The sequence below is a fragment of the Hemicordylus capensis genome, chromosome 3, assembly GCF_027244095.1.
Source record: "Hemicordylus capensis ecotype Gifberg chromosome 3, rHemCap1.1.pri, whole genome shotgun sequence".
Taxonomy (NCBI): Eukaryota; Metazoa; Chordata; class Lepidosauria; order Squamata; family Cordylidae; genus Hemicordylus; species Hemicordylus capensis.
Genome location: NC_069659.1, coordinates 168,145,822 through 168,161,726, shown reverse-complemented (window position 1 = coordinate 168,161,726; position 15,905 = coordinate 168,145,822). Strand labels below are relative to the sequence as shown.

Here is a 15,905-nt window from a genome sequence, read left to right as displayed (position 1 = left end):
TCCCTTGCAGAAGTTCTGAAGGAGGCCCTTGCATCTGAAGCTGCGGAATCGGGAGTCAAGGTTTTCAAGCAGAGAACTGCCGAAGTGAGTGCTGGGGGCTCCGCTGTACAAAGACAGGGAAGCCTTGAGTCAGCCACTGATTCCAGCGAGGCCGAAGACGACATTGGGAAGGTGCGCCAAAAGACTGGCAGGGGCACTAAGGGTTCCACCGCCCCATGTGCAGGGTGTGGCAACCACCATGTGCGTGCAAAGTGCCCGTTTAAGAACACTGAGTGCCACGGTTGTGGGAAACGGGGTCATATAGCAAAAGTTTGCAGGCAGAGAGCGGAAGGGCGCCGGGGTGATGGTCATCGCCAGTGGAGGGACCAGTCTGTGTCCAAGGTTACCATGGCCCGCCAAAGGGAATCTAGGGTGCAGGCGGCTACAGAGAGGTTTGTTGTGTGTGTATCAATACAAGGGACACTTACATCGATGGAGATTGACTCGGGAACGTCTTACTCGATTATCTCACAGAGGGACTTCCAGAAGATTTCGCCTGCTGCCCGTCCCCGTCTACGTGCGCTTAAAGTGTCTTTATGTGACATGCAGGGGCGCCATATTCCGGTAATGGGAATTGGCACGTTTCATGTAAAATTCAAGGGTCATTCCGCACAGCTGCCTTTGGTCGTCGTGAAGCAGGGTCGGAATAATTTGTTGGGGGTCCAGTGGTTTGACCCACTGGGAATTGCCTTTACAGGCATCCATGCCGTCGAGACTGATCCTATCCAAGACATTTGTGAGAAATATAGGGAAGTGTTCCAGCCAGGATTGGGGACCTATACGGGACAACCTATTGCCTTCAACTTGGATCCAGGGGTACAGCCCGTCAGATTAAAGCCTCGGCGGGTTCCGTTTGTGTTGAAGGACAAAATAGAGGAGGAACTGGACAGATTGGTCGCCCAAGGGGTTTTGGAACTGATTGACTCCGCCCCTTGGGAGACACCGATAGTGACGGTGTTGAAGGCTAACGGGGACATTCGAATATGTGCAGACTACAAATATACTATTAATAAGGCAATTTGTGCAAATGCTTATCCAGTTCTAGTCGTAAGTCATTTGTTGGCCTCCTTGCATGGAGGCAAATGTTTTGCTAAACTGGACTTGGCTCAGGCTTATCAGCAATTGCCAGTTACATCTGAGGCAGCGCTATGCCAAGCTATAGTTACCCATAAGGGAGCGTTCCGGGTAAATCGGTTGCAATTTGGGGTGAACGCTGCTCCTGGCATTTTTCAAGCGCTAGTTGAACGCATTTTGAAGGGAATTAATGGGGTGCTGCCATATTTTGATGATGCTCTCATCTCAGCAGAAAATAAGAGGGAATTGGCTGGAAAATTGGGGGAAGTGTTGCAAAGGTTTCAGGATGCGGGATTGCGAGTAAAAAAAGAGAAATGTGTTTTGCATACTGAGGAGGTGGAGTTTTTGGGTTTCAGGGTCACTTCTGAGGGGATTAGACCTTCTGAGTCCAAAGTTCAAGCTATTTGGGGGGCCCCCCGCCCCACCTCAAAAACGGAACTGCAGGCGTTCTTGGGGTTGCTTAATTTCTATCACACATTTTTACCGCAGAAAGTAGCATGGGCTGAACCGCTGCATCACTTACTCAAGAAACAAACGGTGTGGCATTGGGGACCCCGTCAGGAGGAGGCGTTTAAAGGGGTAAAAAGTTTACTAACGTCAGAAGCTATCCTGACTCATTTTGACCCTAGGAAACCCATATTGTTAGTATGCGATGCGTCCCCAGTAGGTGTCGGGGCTGTGTTGTGCCATGATTTGGGAAATGGGTTAGAGGCGCCAATTGCTTTTTACTCCAGGTCATTGACCAAGACTGAAAGGAACTATGCACAGATAGACCGGGAAGCGTTGGCAATTATTGCAGGGACAAAGAAGTTCCATGACTTCATCTATGGGCAGAAATTTACCATAGTGTCAGATCATAAACCCCTCCTGGGCATTTTTGTGCCAGGGAAACAGACCCCCCAAATTCTGTCACCCCGAATGTTACGCTGGGCGTATGATTTTAGTTTGATCCATTGTCCTGGGGCAGCTATCAGTCATGCGGATGCATTATCTAGATCCCCCATCCCTCGTTAGGAACCGGAAGAGGCTGGGCATCAAGTTCTGTTGATAGAGGCACTACCCAGCCCTCCTGTTACGGCGGTGGATATTGCCAGAGAAACAGGCAGGGACCCGATGTTGACCAGGGTGCGGGGTTGGGTGCAGAAGGGATGGCCGGTCAAGCCCCCATCAGATGAGTTTAGGGTTTTCCATCAAAAAAGGGATGAGCTCTCTTTAGAGCGTGGTTGTTTACTATGGGGTCAGCGAGTTGTGATACCGGAGGTTCTAAGGAAGAGAGTCTTGCAGGTTTTACATATTAGCCATCCGGGAATTGTGAAATCTAAGGCACTGGCACGGAGCTATTTTTGGTGGCCCAGGTTGGATTTAGATGTTGAAAAATGGGTAGGGAGTTGTGTGGATTGTCAGGCATCGAGGCCAGAGGAGCCGCAACTGCCACATAGGGAGTGGGATACTGCAAGAGGACCATGGTCCAGGATCCATGTGGATTTTGCAGGCCCATTCAAAGGAACAATGTTTTTGCTGGCTGTTGATGCATATTCTAAATGGCTAGAAGTCTTTCCAGTCGCTGGCACAACTTCTACTATCACCATAAGAAAGTTAAGGCAACTATTTAGTACTTTTGGGTTGCCAGATGTGTTGGTCACGGACAATGCGTCTACATTTACGTCTGCTCAGTTCCAGGATTTTTTGGACAGGAATGCAATCCGGCATGTAACTTCGGCCCCTTTTCATCCAGCGACGAATGGGCAGGTAGAAAGGCTAGTAAGAACTACAAAGGAAGTGCTTAGGCGCATGGGGCCAGGGGATTTAGAACTACATCTGTGCCAATTCCTCCTAACTTATAGGGTTATGCCCTTGATGTCAGGTCAGTCACCGGCAGAGGTGCTCATGCGGAGAAAGCCAGTCACCCTATTGGATAAATTAGATCCAGGGCGTATGGAAGATAGAGGTACAAACATCGGGGTGGCATCGCCTAAGAGTTTTGTAGTGGGCCAGCCGGTCCACTGCAGGAACTATGCCTCTGGTCCCGCCTGGACTAAGGGTAATATAATGGACCAGACTGGCCCTGTTTCATATAGAGTACAAACAGAACTTGGGCAGGTCTGGAGGCGTCATGCCGAGCAATTGCGGCATCGGGTGACCAATGGAGATGGTGGACAAGAAAGTGGGCAGGTTAGTAAGCCAGAGGGTGACAAAGAACAGGTGGTTGACCTCGAGGAATCACACGAACTAGAGCAACTAACTGAAGAGCAATCCGAGGCTGTTGAATCAGCTAGTCAGGAGCCTGTGGCAGCCCCAGCAACAGAGCCAAGTTCAGAGAGGGTTGTTAACACTCCCCGGCGGTCCAAAAGAGAGCGTGGGCCCCCGAGGTATTGGAAGGATTATGTCGCTATCTAAGGGGGAAGGGATGTTATGTCCAAGCAAGTAAATATCGCGAGACCATTTTATTAGGATAATTACGGTACTAACGGTTTCGGTGCCATAATTGGTTTCAGCTGTATTAAATGTTATTTTATTGTATAATTTTAACTACGGGCTAATTGTTAGAGAGCCCACCCTTTGTAATGGTCGGCAGCTGGTTCCAGAGAGTATATATTTGGAGCTGGCTGAGAGCTAGCAGAGTTGTGTGGAGTCTTGAACAAGAAAGCTGAAAATAAAGTCACAGAAGATTTACCCAGCGTTGTTGGTCTTCTCATTGGGGCTGTTGAACACAACACTATCTGTCTGCTAAGCGCCCCCAAACCCGCCGTGAGCCTTTTCCATCGAAAGGAGGCGCCGCTGCACAATGCCTCGCGTTTTCCCGTCACTAAGCGCTTAAAACACTTGTGCTTTCCTGCCGTTCTCTCACCTGCCGCCAGGTGGGAGTCGAGACTCCGCCTCCCGCGTAATTCAAGACCATTTGCAAGCCGCAGGAGTTGCTACCGCTAAAGAGCCAGTCAGAGGCAAGCATTCCTAGCGGGGCGAAAAAGGAAAGCAGGGCATGGAGGAACGAGGCCGAGGGAGGGACGGCCCAACCTGTCTGTGAGCAGTAGTAGTTCTGCTGTCTGGGCGTCGCTGTCTCCAGCAACAACAGCCAAAGAGTGCAGAGCGAAGGTTGGTTTGGAAGAGAAGAAAGAAAAGGTACCGGGGTGGGCTTGGCTAAACTAATTACCCCCTTTGCTCCCCACCTTCCCGTGTGTGAATAGTCGCTTTAGAGGGACTGGAAGTGAGGGGTTTTTTTTTGGAGATTTGCTCTCCAGCTAACGGTGAGGAGCATTGGAAGTATTTGAAGAAGGAATGTTTCCCCGCCTTGACTTGCGCGCTTTCTTCCCGGCAGGAAAAGATTTGGAATAGGCCTCCCTCCCCCTGTTTCTAGCTCGGAAGTTTTGTCGAAGTTTTGGCTCATGTGTGTGTGGAGACTTGAGGGCGGGGGGGGGGGGGAGACTGCCCTGCAGAACGCCGGAGGGGCTGCTTGCTGGCTTATTCTCAGCTACTTGCGGCTGACAGTTTATCTGCTGCTCTTGTGTTCCCCCTCCGCCCCAACAACTCAGCACCTCAGTTCGGAGCGAGGCTTGTGGCTTCTCGAGCCATGGAGGGAAGAGAAGATGCCGAGGGAGGCTGCGACGGAGCGTTTGCCGAGGCTCGCCGATGGGTGGAGGTGAGAAAGGAGTGTGTGCTGGGGAACTCCTGGCTGTGAGTTGCAGGTGGACGTGGTGGTAGGAAGTTGGGGGTTGGGGGGGATGGGACTTTTTTCTCTACGCCTCTTCTATTCCTCTGCGCTTTTAGATATATGATCCCAAAGTTCTTCGTTAAACTAGGTCTGCAAGCTTTATGGTCCGGACGCCACTTAGGGTTTTGTGGAGGGCTTGATTTCTATAAAGGGAGGAGTGGTTGGTACTCGGAGCAGCCTGCTTAGTAGCCGATAGCCCCAATCCCAGGTATGCGGGTGGGTGTGGTAGGGGCTGCTTGGTGGTGAGGTCATGGCAGCCCAGCATATGCTCAGAGAGGCACTTTATTATCTCTCCAGGGATTTATACCCTGCCGTTTTATTTTATTTTATAGAGCCCCCAAGGTGACTGGCATATAATTAAAAAAGAGCAAAACAAAAGGTTCACTGTTTTCCTGTCTGTGAGAGTTGAGCTCTGTCATTCAAAACATGTTCTGGGGCAAAGGGAATGCTCCAATAGCATATACACCTACTTGGAAGTAAGTCACGTTGGTGGAGTTACTTTCCAGCAAGGGCGTAGCAAGGTTGGGGTGGGTCCAGAGACAAGATTTTAAAATGCCCCCCTCACACCTTCACTGAAGCTCAGCTCATGAAGTAAAGAAAACTTAAATGAGGCTGAATAGTGGTAACAAAACACATAGTAAAATTGATATATCTATATATCTCTATCTCTGTATAACCTATGTGCCACAATAGAACATCATCCTAAATTATTTTTTAAAAGGTTTTGTAAATTGTGGGTGATGCAAGTCATTTAATGGTACTAGAGAAAGACATGCTGTTCTGGTAGCTCCAGGTCTTAACACTCACATCAATTTTGGAGGATGAATACAACTGAAGGAAGCCCAGGTGGGTTTGCCGCTGGGGCAGTCAGTCATGTGACTTGCCGCTGGGGCAGTCAGTCATGTGACTTGCCGCTGGGGGCCTCCCCAAGGCAGTGGACCCCCAGAAAACTGTCTCCCCTTGCCCTATTGTAGTTACGCCCCTGCTTTCCAAGTAAAAGCACATAATAAGATCAGCTGTTAGTGTAATAAAATAAAGTTGTGGGTTGAGTTGATGTCGACTCCTGGCGACCACAGAGCCATGTGGTTTTCTTTGGTAGAATACAGGAGGGGCTTACCATTGTCATTTCCCGCACAGTATGAGATGATGCCTTTCAGCATCTTCCTATATTGCTGCTGCTTGATATAGGTGTTTTCCATAGTCTGGGAAAACATACCAGCGGGGATTTGAACCAGCAACTTCTTGCTCGCTAGGCAAGTTACTTCCTCACTGCACCATTAGGTGGCTGTAGTAGTGTAGTACTGTAGTAGGGTCATAGGATTCAGATATTCTGGAGTGAGGCACACCTCTTTAAAATAAAGAATAACTTTAAAGTGATGGGCTATCTTGGTCCTTAAGTGAGTGTTATGTATGGACTCTTCACACTTAAATAAAACTGTCATTTCATAGCTGAACTCCCTGAAAGTGGTACGTTCTCTGAAAGTTTGCTCTAGAAACTTGAACGTTTGAAGGGACGATTTCTAATGCTAAAAGTGGTTCCCTCTTGACAATCAGGTTGCAATTAAATCAGTTTATCTAGTAAGAATGTAGGGAATGAAGAATGCAGTGCTCAGGTGACTAAACCAGTGGCCTTCAGTCCAGTTTCAATTTCCCCTTTAAATGTTCTCTTGCATATGTCATGGAGAGAAAGTGGTGTGCGTGCGTACTGCATTCCTTTTGACTTCACAAAACATATATTTTGTGGCTGAACTTCAATCTGTATGCAGTACTTAAGGTCCAGTGATCAACCTGAACAGGTGCAGTCCTGCCAAAGATAATGGAATGATACGAAAGAAACAGATTTGACAGCCGATTCCTGAAAGGTGTCTACCTTTTTTTGGAACCCAGGATTTGTAACAGAATGAGGTGCTGTTTTGTAAAATCAACAAGGGGTGCTCATGGCTGAGTTCACTGAAAGCCAACTTTTGAACACTTTCTTCCTAAATTCATCAGTAGTTGCTGATGTTCTTGTTCTTTTGGAAGTGTTTTGAAAGAAATGCCTAAGTGTTGCCATGAACTCGTGAAACTTACAAGTTCTTTAAGAAAACTATTCCCAGTTCCAGGTGTTATGGAGCACATTTCACCAGTGTGAAAAAGGAGGGGGGAAATGTTCTGGATCCCCCCCCCCCGCATTTTTGTTTTGTTTGATTCGGGAAATGGGTAAGCTGGAATTGTAAGTATTCTCCCACGAGTTGCCCTTTTTTTGGCTAGTAGAATTTCTCAGCATATAGTCCTTGGAGCCTATAGGTTTCTATTGCCTACAAGAGAAATGCAAAGAGATTTCCTTAAACAGCAGGTGTGCAGGAATGTGGTATGTAATCAGTGTTGACTGCAATGAGTAAATCACAACAGCATTTCCAAGGAGATATGTGAGCTGTCTGGAAACATTTTGTATGATAACATTTGACCTGAGATGGTGAACTTCGGTATTTTAAGGAAATATCCATTTCTTCCAGAGTTCGTTCAAAGGCCAGAAGTTTTGCACAAACTGATCCACTCATGAAGCAACTGCTATATGGTTGGTCCTTTTTGACAATAAGGGCTTTACAGTTAAAATGCACATGCTCTCAGACCTAGATGGGGTATTTATTACAAAACATGCAGAGAAAGAAGATTCAAGAATAGAGGATGTCCATTTTAGAGCTAAACATGACTTTTCTGCCCAAGTTTTATTTTTAAAAAACATTTAATTCTGTACAGGATATGTTGGTGCAAAATCATAACAAAGAAAATGATTGCCTCTTGCAACAATTTAGTAATCCTACAGATTATAAAGAATCACAGTTTTTCAGATCAGTTAAACTTGCATATCCCTTGTTCAATATAGACTTAACACATTAGCTTATCTAAAACAAATTCCTGCCATTTAATAAACCTAGAAGGTTCCCAATATTTGGCATAAGATACCCTAGCTGCTAAAATAATAAAACAGGAAAATTTCCTTTGTCACTGCAAATTCGATTGCTTCAAGTCAGACACACTTTAGGATCTTGTTACTTGAAAATCTTTCCCCTCTTATTTAAAAGTGAGACTGTTGGTTAGCCTTTTGCTGTATGTAATTAAAAACTGGTAAAGCTGCCAGTACCCAGATAAAATTGCTTCAGGGCTGATAGGCATTCCTGGTTTCAATAAATCAATATAGTGCTTGTTTCTCTTTCTGGTTGTGTTGCTCATCACTATAGTATATATTTATTGCATATTAAGTATTAAAGGTGTTAGAAGATTAGCTCCAGATATATTTTAGCATCAGTGCTAGGCACATACATTTATCTGTTGGCAAAACAGTAATTTTGTATCAGTGGAGAGTGGAAAAACATATTGCAGAACAAATGTGAGGCTCTTACATCTCTGTTGGTTTATAGTATTAATATGCGATTGGGGTGGGGAGGGTGCATTTGGAGAGAATCCTGTAATTATGCTTTAAGTTGCATCCAACTTTTGAAATGAATATTCTGTAGAACAGACTGTTTCAAGAACATTCTTGAAGACACAAAGTTAAATTTTCACTTCACTTTTAACTCATGACTTTGTAGGGCTTGGAAACAGGAATATTGTACAGGGTAGAATGGGACAATAAATCTTCAGTGAAAAGTGTTATCCCTAGCCGCTCAATCAGATTTTGCTTTCACCCTCAGGAAGTTGGTGCTTGTTCTATTTTAGGGCAAGGGAGGAATCTTCCTGTGGGCCATATAAGTTAATGACTCTTGGACTTCCCCCTTTTCTCCTGAAGGTTGTGAGCATAGTTAACTCACTTTGACGATCTGTGTCTAACTTTAAATGCACTTGCAATCTGACAGATGTCTGTTGCTTGTTGCAGACTCCCTGTTCTTGTTTTCTACTTGTTGCATATACAATCTCGCATAACAGTAGAGGTTGTGGTCTTCTGTTAATGTAATTTAATGCTCTGTGGATGGTTAATGAGTTGAATTTAGTCTTGGATAGCCAACTTCAACATGGAAGTCCAGATAATCCTTGGCCAAGCTACTAGGGGGTCTGGAATCTCCTTGGCTATAACATCATTGTAGCTCCTCCCTCCAGCAGTTTGAGTAGGAAGCTACAATAGAAATTCCACTGTACATTGCTGAAGAACTTAGCAGGGACCCATCCAGCGGGAAATGAGACCTCTCCAGTCTTGCTGTAACAGTGTGTCTGAACAAGTGCCCAACGAGTGCAAGAAGAATTAACTGAGGAATGAACTTGCTGTGCTTCTTGCCTTGTAGGCATATACCGTGCATACCAGGAAATGAAGTTGCACTGGAGATGTCTTCAATAAGGCTACAAAGTGAACTGCATGTGTTTCTAGTTCTAAAGTACTATTGTGGGTTGGGTTTTTTTTTTTTTGTTTGTTTTTTGGTGTGTGTTTATGTATGAGTGCTGGAGCTGGGTGTTTGAGGCTTTGATAGTAAATAATGGGATAGAGATTTTTCTACCAAATCCACATTCCGGTCTGTTCATGCAATCCTCTAATTTTGGGACTTGAAATAACTTTCAGTTAAAGAAATAAAAACTTCCCTACAGAATCGTATGAAGGGTCTGTCTTGTTTCTGATAGTGTTGAGCCAATAGCTTTGGAAGGCTCACAAACAGCATACTGTATGATGATAACGTTCTTCCTTTGCTTTTTGTCTATCTGGTACCTGGAGGCATACTGCCTCTGAACATAAAAGTTCCATTTAAATATGGTAGCTAATGATGGGCACATTATAGAGAATAAGCCTCACTCTTAAGAAGTCATCTAAACCAGGGGCCATCAACACATCCTATAGAAAATTCTAAAATTTCTGTTGCCCATTAGCTTTGTTTAGTAAACCTCTGTTCTAGTATTTGTAACGCTTATCACATTTTTCTACACTAAAACCCCAGGATGATTTAACCTTTGCTGCAACCTCTTAATAGTTAGTTGCTCTTTTTTGTACCTTTTTCCACTGCTAGTTTATCCATCTGGAATGTTTTTCAAAATGTGGCTGCACCATAGATCTATATAAAGGTCTCATAATACTGGCCATTGTATTTTGTACTGAACTATTTTTATTTGTATACAGTCTCAGTTAAATAAGCTAGATGTCTGTCTTGTGTTGGCTACCACTGGCGCATTTGTCTTGAGGGTCACTCTTGAGCCAGTGCAGTTGATACAAGATGATATCCTTGGCAATGGTGAAAATGCACTTTGAAAATATAATCAAAACCAAAATCTTCTTGCATGTTAACATATGGTAATAATAGTACTCAAACAATAGGTTTTCTCCTCTGCTGGCAGTAACACACAGGTGGATACAGCAATAAAATTGTGAATGTAAACCAGTTCCACGCATTTTTTTTTAAAGTTAGTGTACAGAGATTATTTTCACAGTATAGTTCAGGTGAATAAGCATATGTTTTTAAATTCAACACTACAAAAACTGAATTGCAAAAAATAATTTCACATTGGTAAGTTGTCACACTGTCTTGTACAGTCTCTCCTAGAACTTCAAGTATATATGTTTTTAAAAGGGTGTAGTTAGTATGTTGAAAATGTAAATGTATTTTTATTTAAGATGATAGTTTTGATTTAAAAGAGACTCTTGCTCTGATCAAGAACTCTGTATACACTGCAGTATGCATGAAGGGCATCTGCATGTGTGCATTTAATAGGCAGGATGGATAAAGTTGTACATCCCTTAGTGTGCACTAATGCCTCTGCACTCAGAAGATGGATTGGGCCAATCCTATGCATGCCTGTTTGGGAGTAAGCTCCATAGAATTCATGGCAGAAGTGCCAGGACTTTAGCATGCACCAGATGCTTCACTGCATGTCACTTTTTTATTAGCCTACTTACCAGTAGGTTTATGAGATCACCTGGCATTCTGTGTGTGTGCCCCCCCCCCGCCATCAACTTCTCAATGCCTGGATCAATATGAACCAAACTGGGTACAGTTGTAGGGACAACTAAACGACATAGTTTGTAATGATGCCATCCACCCCGATCCAAGATGGTGGATGCATAAACTTTTGAGGCACAAATGGGCTAACTTGTGAACCACTTAACCAATTTGAACCAACTTTGCTACAGCTCATAGCAATGCCCTAAGGGCATGGTATGTGATGATGTCACCCACTCCAATTCAAGATGGTGGCTGCGTGAACATCTGAGGCACAAGTGGGCTAATTTGTGGACTGCCTAACCCATTTGAACCAAATTGGGTACAGTTGCATTGAGTGACACACAGGGACACCTCATTGGCATAGTTTGGGATGATGTCATCCACCCTGATCCAAGATGGTGGACACATGAACATTTGAGATGCAAGAGATCTTACCTGTGGACTTTGATTTGCACCAAATTTAGTCCAGGGCGCTGGCCAGATTAGACCCTGCAACAGGGTCATGTCGGATCTCAGAAGTGTGCTTCCACACTTCCTGTGTTGTGACATGGCAGTCCCTACGCAGACAGCAGGATGCCATTCACATTTCCAATGCCTTGTTTTGAATTTAATCACTGCGATATAGAGCTAGGAAATTGTATATCCGGTGTAAAAAAGGTGTTGTTTTTTCGGGTTGTAAGTTTGTGTGAGACTGTTCCTCCTGCAGGTTTTACGTTTTGAATGTGATTTGCCAGAACAAGGCATTTAACCGCTTTTGAGCGGCTAATTTGGAAAGCGCCCAGATGTAGAGACAGTTAAAGGAAAGTAGGCTGACTAATTCTACAAGAACAACTTGTTTGTTTATACAGCTGCAACAACCACAGCCACTTCCCTAGGTGCATGCACACACATATGTGCAACATCCACACCCTCCTTCCCTGAGGCAGGAACACTTGCCGCTGCTGCTTGGCCCAGTATGCAACCTCCTACCTTCCCTGCATGTAGGTGACAGAATGATATGAAAAAAAGGAAGAGGAAATAATGTAAGGATCATAGAGTACAGGGAGTGTTCTATAAGTGTACAGTATTTTACAATCTGTAAAGTACAGAAAATGCTCCATGGAACATTTTTATTACTTAAGGCTTGCTTACTAGCCTGACAAGGGAGTTAGGAAATTGCATGCTGGATAAGGAAGGGGCAGCAGCAGAGAACAATCTTGTGCTGGCTTTTTGCTCAGTGATGATTGTGCTACCACTTGGCAAAGAGCTGCTCCAATGACAGAAGGTGGCAGGACCATCTTGCTATTCCTAAGGCTCACACAAAATCTCCTACTTAAGCTGACCATCTTGGTTCTGGGGAAGACCATAACATTCTTGCCCTGTTCGTGAATTTCCAGCCCATTTGTCTGGCTGCTGTTGAACTAGGTGGATTTGGCTAGCAAGGCAATTAAGGTTGTAGTCATAAATGGTTATTGGGAAGTAAGCATTATTGGACAGAGTAGAACTTACTACTAAGTAAACATGCAAAACAGAGCACTATATCTATATGTGTTGTAACCCAGTAATAAGAAGACACAATAAATTGGGGAGGCAGTTCCCTAATGATGTGCCGACATCGGTTAAGAAATGTATCTTAGAACTACCTTTAATCACTATAGCTATGAAGTAAGAACGATGGCTTTAGATACAATGTTGTCTTGTATTTTGAAAAAGCCATTTGTTTTGTCTTCCATTTCTTTGTGTGAGATGGGGCTTCTGGAATGATATTTTGTAAGATGTCAAGTAACCAGAAGTGTTCAGATAATCGGACATAAGAGGCAAAAGTGGGGACACGGCAGGCATTTAAAGGTTTGCTGTCAGGATTCTCTGTTCCAAAGGATTGTAGTTGAGTTTTTGGGTGTTCCGGAATGGAAGGTGTGTGTATCGGCCAGAGTATTTATTTATTTAGCAAGTCTTTGGGCGGTGACTAAACAATAAAAACAGCAAATAAAAAGGTTAAAACATTACGACAATTTACCCTGAAGTCCCTGTGAGCTATCAGGGAATACTTCACACACAATTTGGGTTTTTCATTGTGTGATAGAGTGTAGCTCGATTTATATCCAGAGTGTAAAAATTCACTTTTTGTGTCGGTTTTTTTGGACAAATTCAAACTTGCAGTAAACTCCTGCTGTGTGAAAAACACTTGTTCACAAATTATCTCAATATAGCCCTAAGATCATTCTGAAATATGAGGCTTAAAATAGTTTGCTTAAGCCAGCCTAACATACTGTCTAGTCGAAAAATACACATTCAGTTTAAAAACTGGGGTGTGTGTGTGTGTCTTCCAGTATACATTCATGTGTGCAAAAAATAGTTACATGAAAGCTTTAGTATCGCATGTAGCACTATATATGTGAAGGCTTCTTAAGTTAGATGTGTATGCACTTGCATTCAGGTCTAGCAACTGGAAGTTCTTATACCTTTGGAGAACTTGATATTGGCATGTTTGCTGGGGATGCTGGAAAGACCAAAAAACAGACAAAACCAAAAACACCTAAGGGAATCTAATTTCTCCTGTTGAAGCTGACTGGCAGGTTTTGGAAGTTCAGTTGTATGCAATGGAAATAATCCATCCTTGACACACAAATCTCAAAATAATTAATTGTTAAACTTAATGCAAAGATTACTGTATTGTGATTCTGCAAAGACTTTTGCATAAATATGGTGAGCTGTCAAAACATCCACTGAAACTGAACACCTCTGTGTGTCCCAAGAATGCTGGGCACTTACCATCCACTATTGACTTAAACTTGATAAAGGGCACTTGATGCATCTGAATGTGCTGGATTTCAGATTGCAACATCTTCTTGAAAATATTTCACATTTTGTAGATGTAAGTTGTAACTGTGTACCTGGTAACCATATCAGCATGAATTTTGGGAGAAGAAAATAACAAGGAAACAATGCTAATTGTAAAAGAAAAGAAGCATGATGGGCTGTGCTAAATTAACTTGTATAGATCTAGGCACATTTCAAACTGGTTTTACAGCAGGCTATGGGGTTGTGACAGCTTGGTCGGCCTGATGAATTATCTATACTAAAGAATTGGCAGAGGGACTGTAACTTGGTTGATTCTTTTGGATCTCTCAGTGGCTTTTAGATATCGTCAACCATGGTATCCTCAATTGTCTGCGCAACTTGGGAATAGAGGGTACTTCTTGGTCATGGTTCCATTCCTATTTCTTGGGCAGATTTCAGATGGTGTCACTTGAGGATAGTTGTTCTGTGAAATGAGAGCTATTGGATGGTGTCGTTCAGAGCTTCATCCTATCACTAAATCTTTTTTAACATCTTCATGAAACAGCTGGGTGAGATCATTGGGATTTGGAACAGGGTGTTATCAATATGCTGATGACACCAAAATCTATTTTTCCATGACATCATCATCAGGAAGTGGCAAAGATCCCATAAATGTCTGTCTTCAGGCAGCAATGGGATAGGGAATAATAAATTAAAGCTGAATCAAAACAAGACAGAGGTACTAATGGTGAAGGGTTATAATCTCAGGTATGTGGTGGAATTTCCTATTCTGGATGGGGTTGCACTCCCCCTAAAGGAACAGGTACGTAGCTTGGGAGTGCTTCTGGACCCTGATTTCACCCTTGGGTTCTAGTTAACTTGGGTAGTGCAATAAAACTGAGCTACATGATGAGCAGAATTGCCTGGTGCCAACTCTTACTGTATGATTTCTGCCCTGAGGGGAATTGTATAACTGAATTCTTATCCATACAAAAATTGTCCTGCACACAGAAAGCTAGTATTCTAGTTTTCCACATAGTTTTTAAAACCTATATCCCATTTCCCCCACTCAACATGAGGGTATCCAGAGCAGTTAATAGCTTAAAACAATATAATAATCAAAAATAAAATCCCAGTAACACTCCACCGCCTGCTAAATGCATCAAGAGAAAAGAACATTAACAGCAGCAAGATGAAAGATCCTCCTTTAACAAATAAATGCTTAGACCATTTATTAAGACCAAATACTCTTAAAGACTAATACTTAGAAGAAAATATTGGGGGTTGGCACAGAAGTGTAAAAATGCATTTCAGGGCTGGTCTTTGCTGCAGATTTTAGCTTTCTAAATGGAAAATGATGTATTTCTCATTAATATTCCCATCCTAAAAATAAACAGGTGAGCCCATAGGGAAATGTGGGGGGGGGGTGTATGCACGCGCTCGCACATGTATGATGATAGATAAAAGCACTCTGAGTATGTGGAAAAGTGCCTTTCCTTCAAGTTAACACACAAGTCTTGCAGTGGGGGGTTGGCACAGGGACAAGATGCTAGTTGGAATGCACTCACCCCCTCTTCTGCTGCTTGTGTGTTAGGTACTGAAGGAACAAGGTGGGGAGGTGGCTAATCTTGTTTCCTGCAAGAGGGAGTTTCACATGGTGGTGGGAACCACCACAGAAAAAGGTCCCCCTCTCATGTCATGTTCAGTGGCACTGTTATGGGAACTTGCTGGTTTGGGACCCCTGGGCACCCCCCTTGCACCCCTTCACATTGTGCCTGGCATGGAGGACCTGTATTTTGAAGTTCAGGAGAGATGCATGTATATGCTGGCAAGGGAGAAATTGGGAAAGTCAGGTTTGCAAAGGCTAGGCCTGTGACCAGGTCATTACTTTAGGGTCATGCTGCGGATCCTGATATCATGAAATTGACTTTCCATATCAAAATCTCCCAAACCCTCCTGATAGATCAGAACATTAATGGCCCTAAATAAGCAAAATTAATTGTACTGGTTGAAATCTTTGAAGGCAAATAAGAGGTGGCTGTAAATATTGATGAGTAAGAACTCAAAATTCTCAGCACCGCTGCAGTGTGTTCTCTAGCTTTATGAAGTTGAGAAAGGAACAAACAGCTTTGACTGTCCCTGTCTGCTGAAAATGCATGCTGAGCAAATAGCATACCCAGCTTATTCATTAGGAAAATGCCCTTGTGACCTGCTTTTTAACAACCAAGTGAGGTCTGAATAGTCAAATGATCTGAAAAACCATGGATGACGTTTGATGGATGCTTGGTCACCAGGAATGTTGGACTTCCATGTGATATATAAGACTGGCTGTCCTTGATGATTTGCATTTTGAGGTTTCATAGTAGCGTGTGGCAGGCCAGGCTTTATATAAAATAGTTTATTTTGTTTCTGTGAAGATTTCT

General features: G+C 43.5%; 1 protein-coding gene across 14 annotated transcripts in view; it reads left to right on the top strand.

Annotated features, from left to right (window-relative positions):
• The first annotated feature begins 4,014 nt into the window (after window positions 1–4,014).
• The window catches only part of LMO7 (LIM domain 7), a 203,622-nt gene continuing 191,731 nt past the window's right edge, over window positions 4,015–15,905 (top strand). For 3 of the 14 annotated variants that reach the window (XM_053306375.1, XM_053306369.1, XM_053306364.1), the window contains exons 1-2: window positions 4,017–4,233; window positions 4,644–4,750. In XM_053306375.1, the coding sequence (XP_053162350.1) occupies window positions 4,682–4,750 (69 nt within the window). In that variant the 5' untranslated portion in view covers window positions 4,017–4,233; window positions 4,644–4,681. Of the gene's footprint in view, window positions 4,234–4,643; window positions 4,751–15,905 lie in introns of those variants that run through there. The other 11 variants (XM_053306366.1, XM_053306362.1, XM_053306374.1 and 8 more) reach the window with 9 other exon arrangements.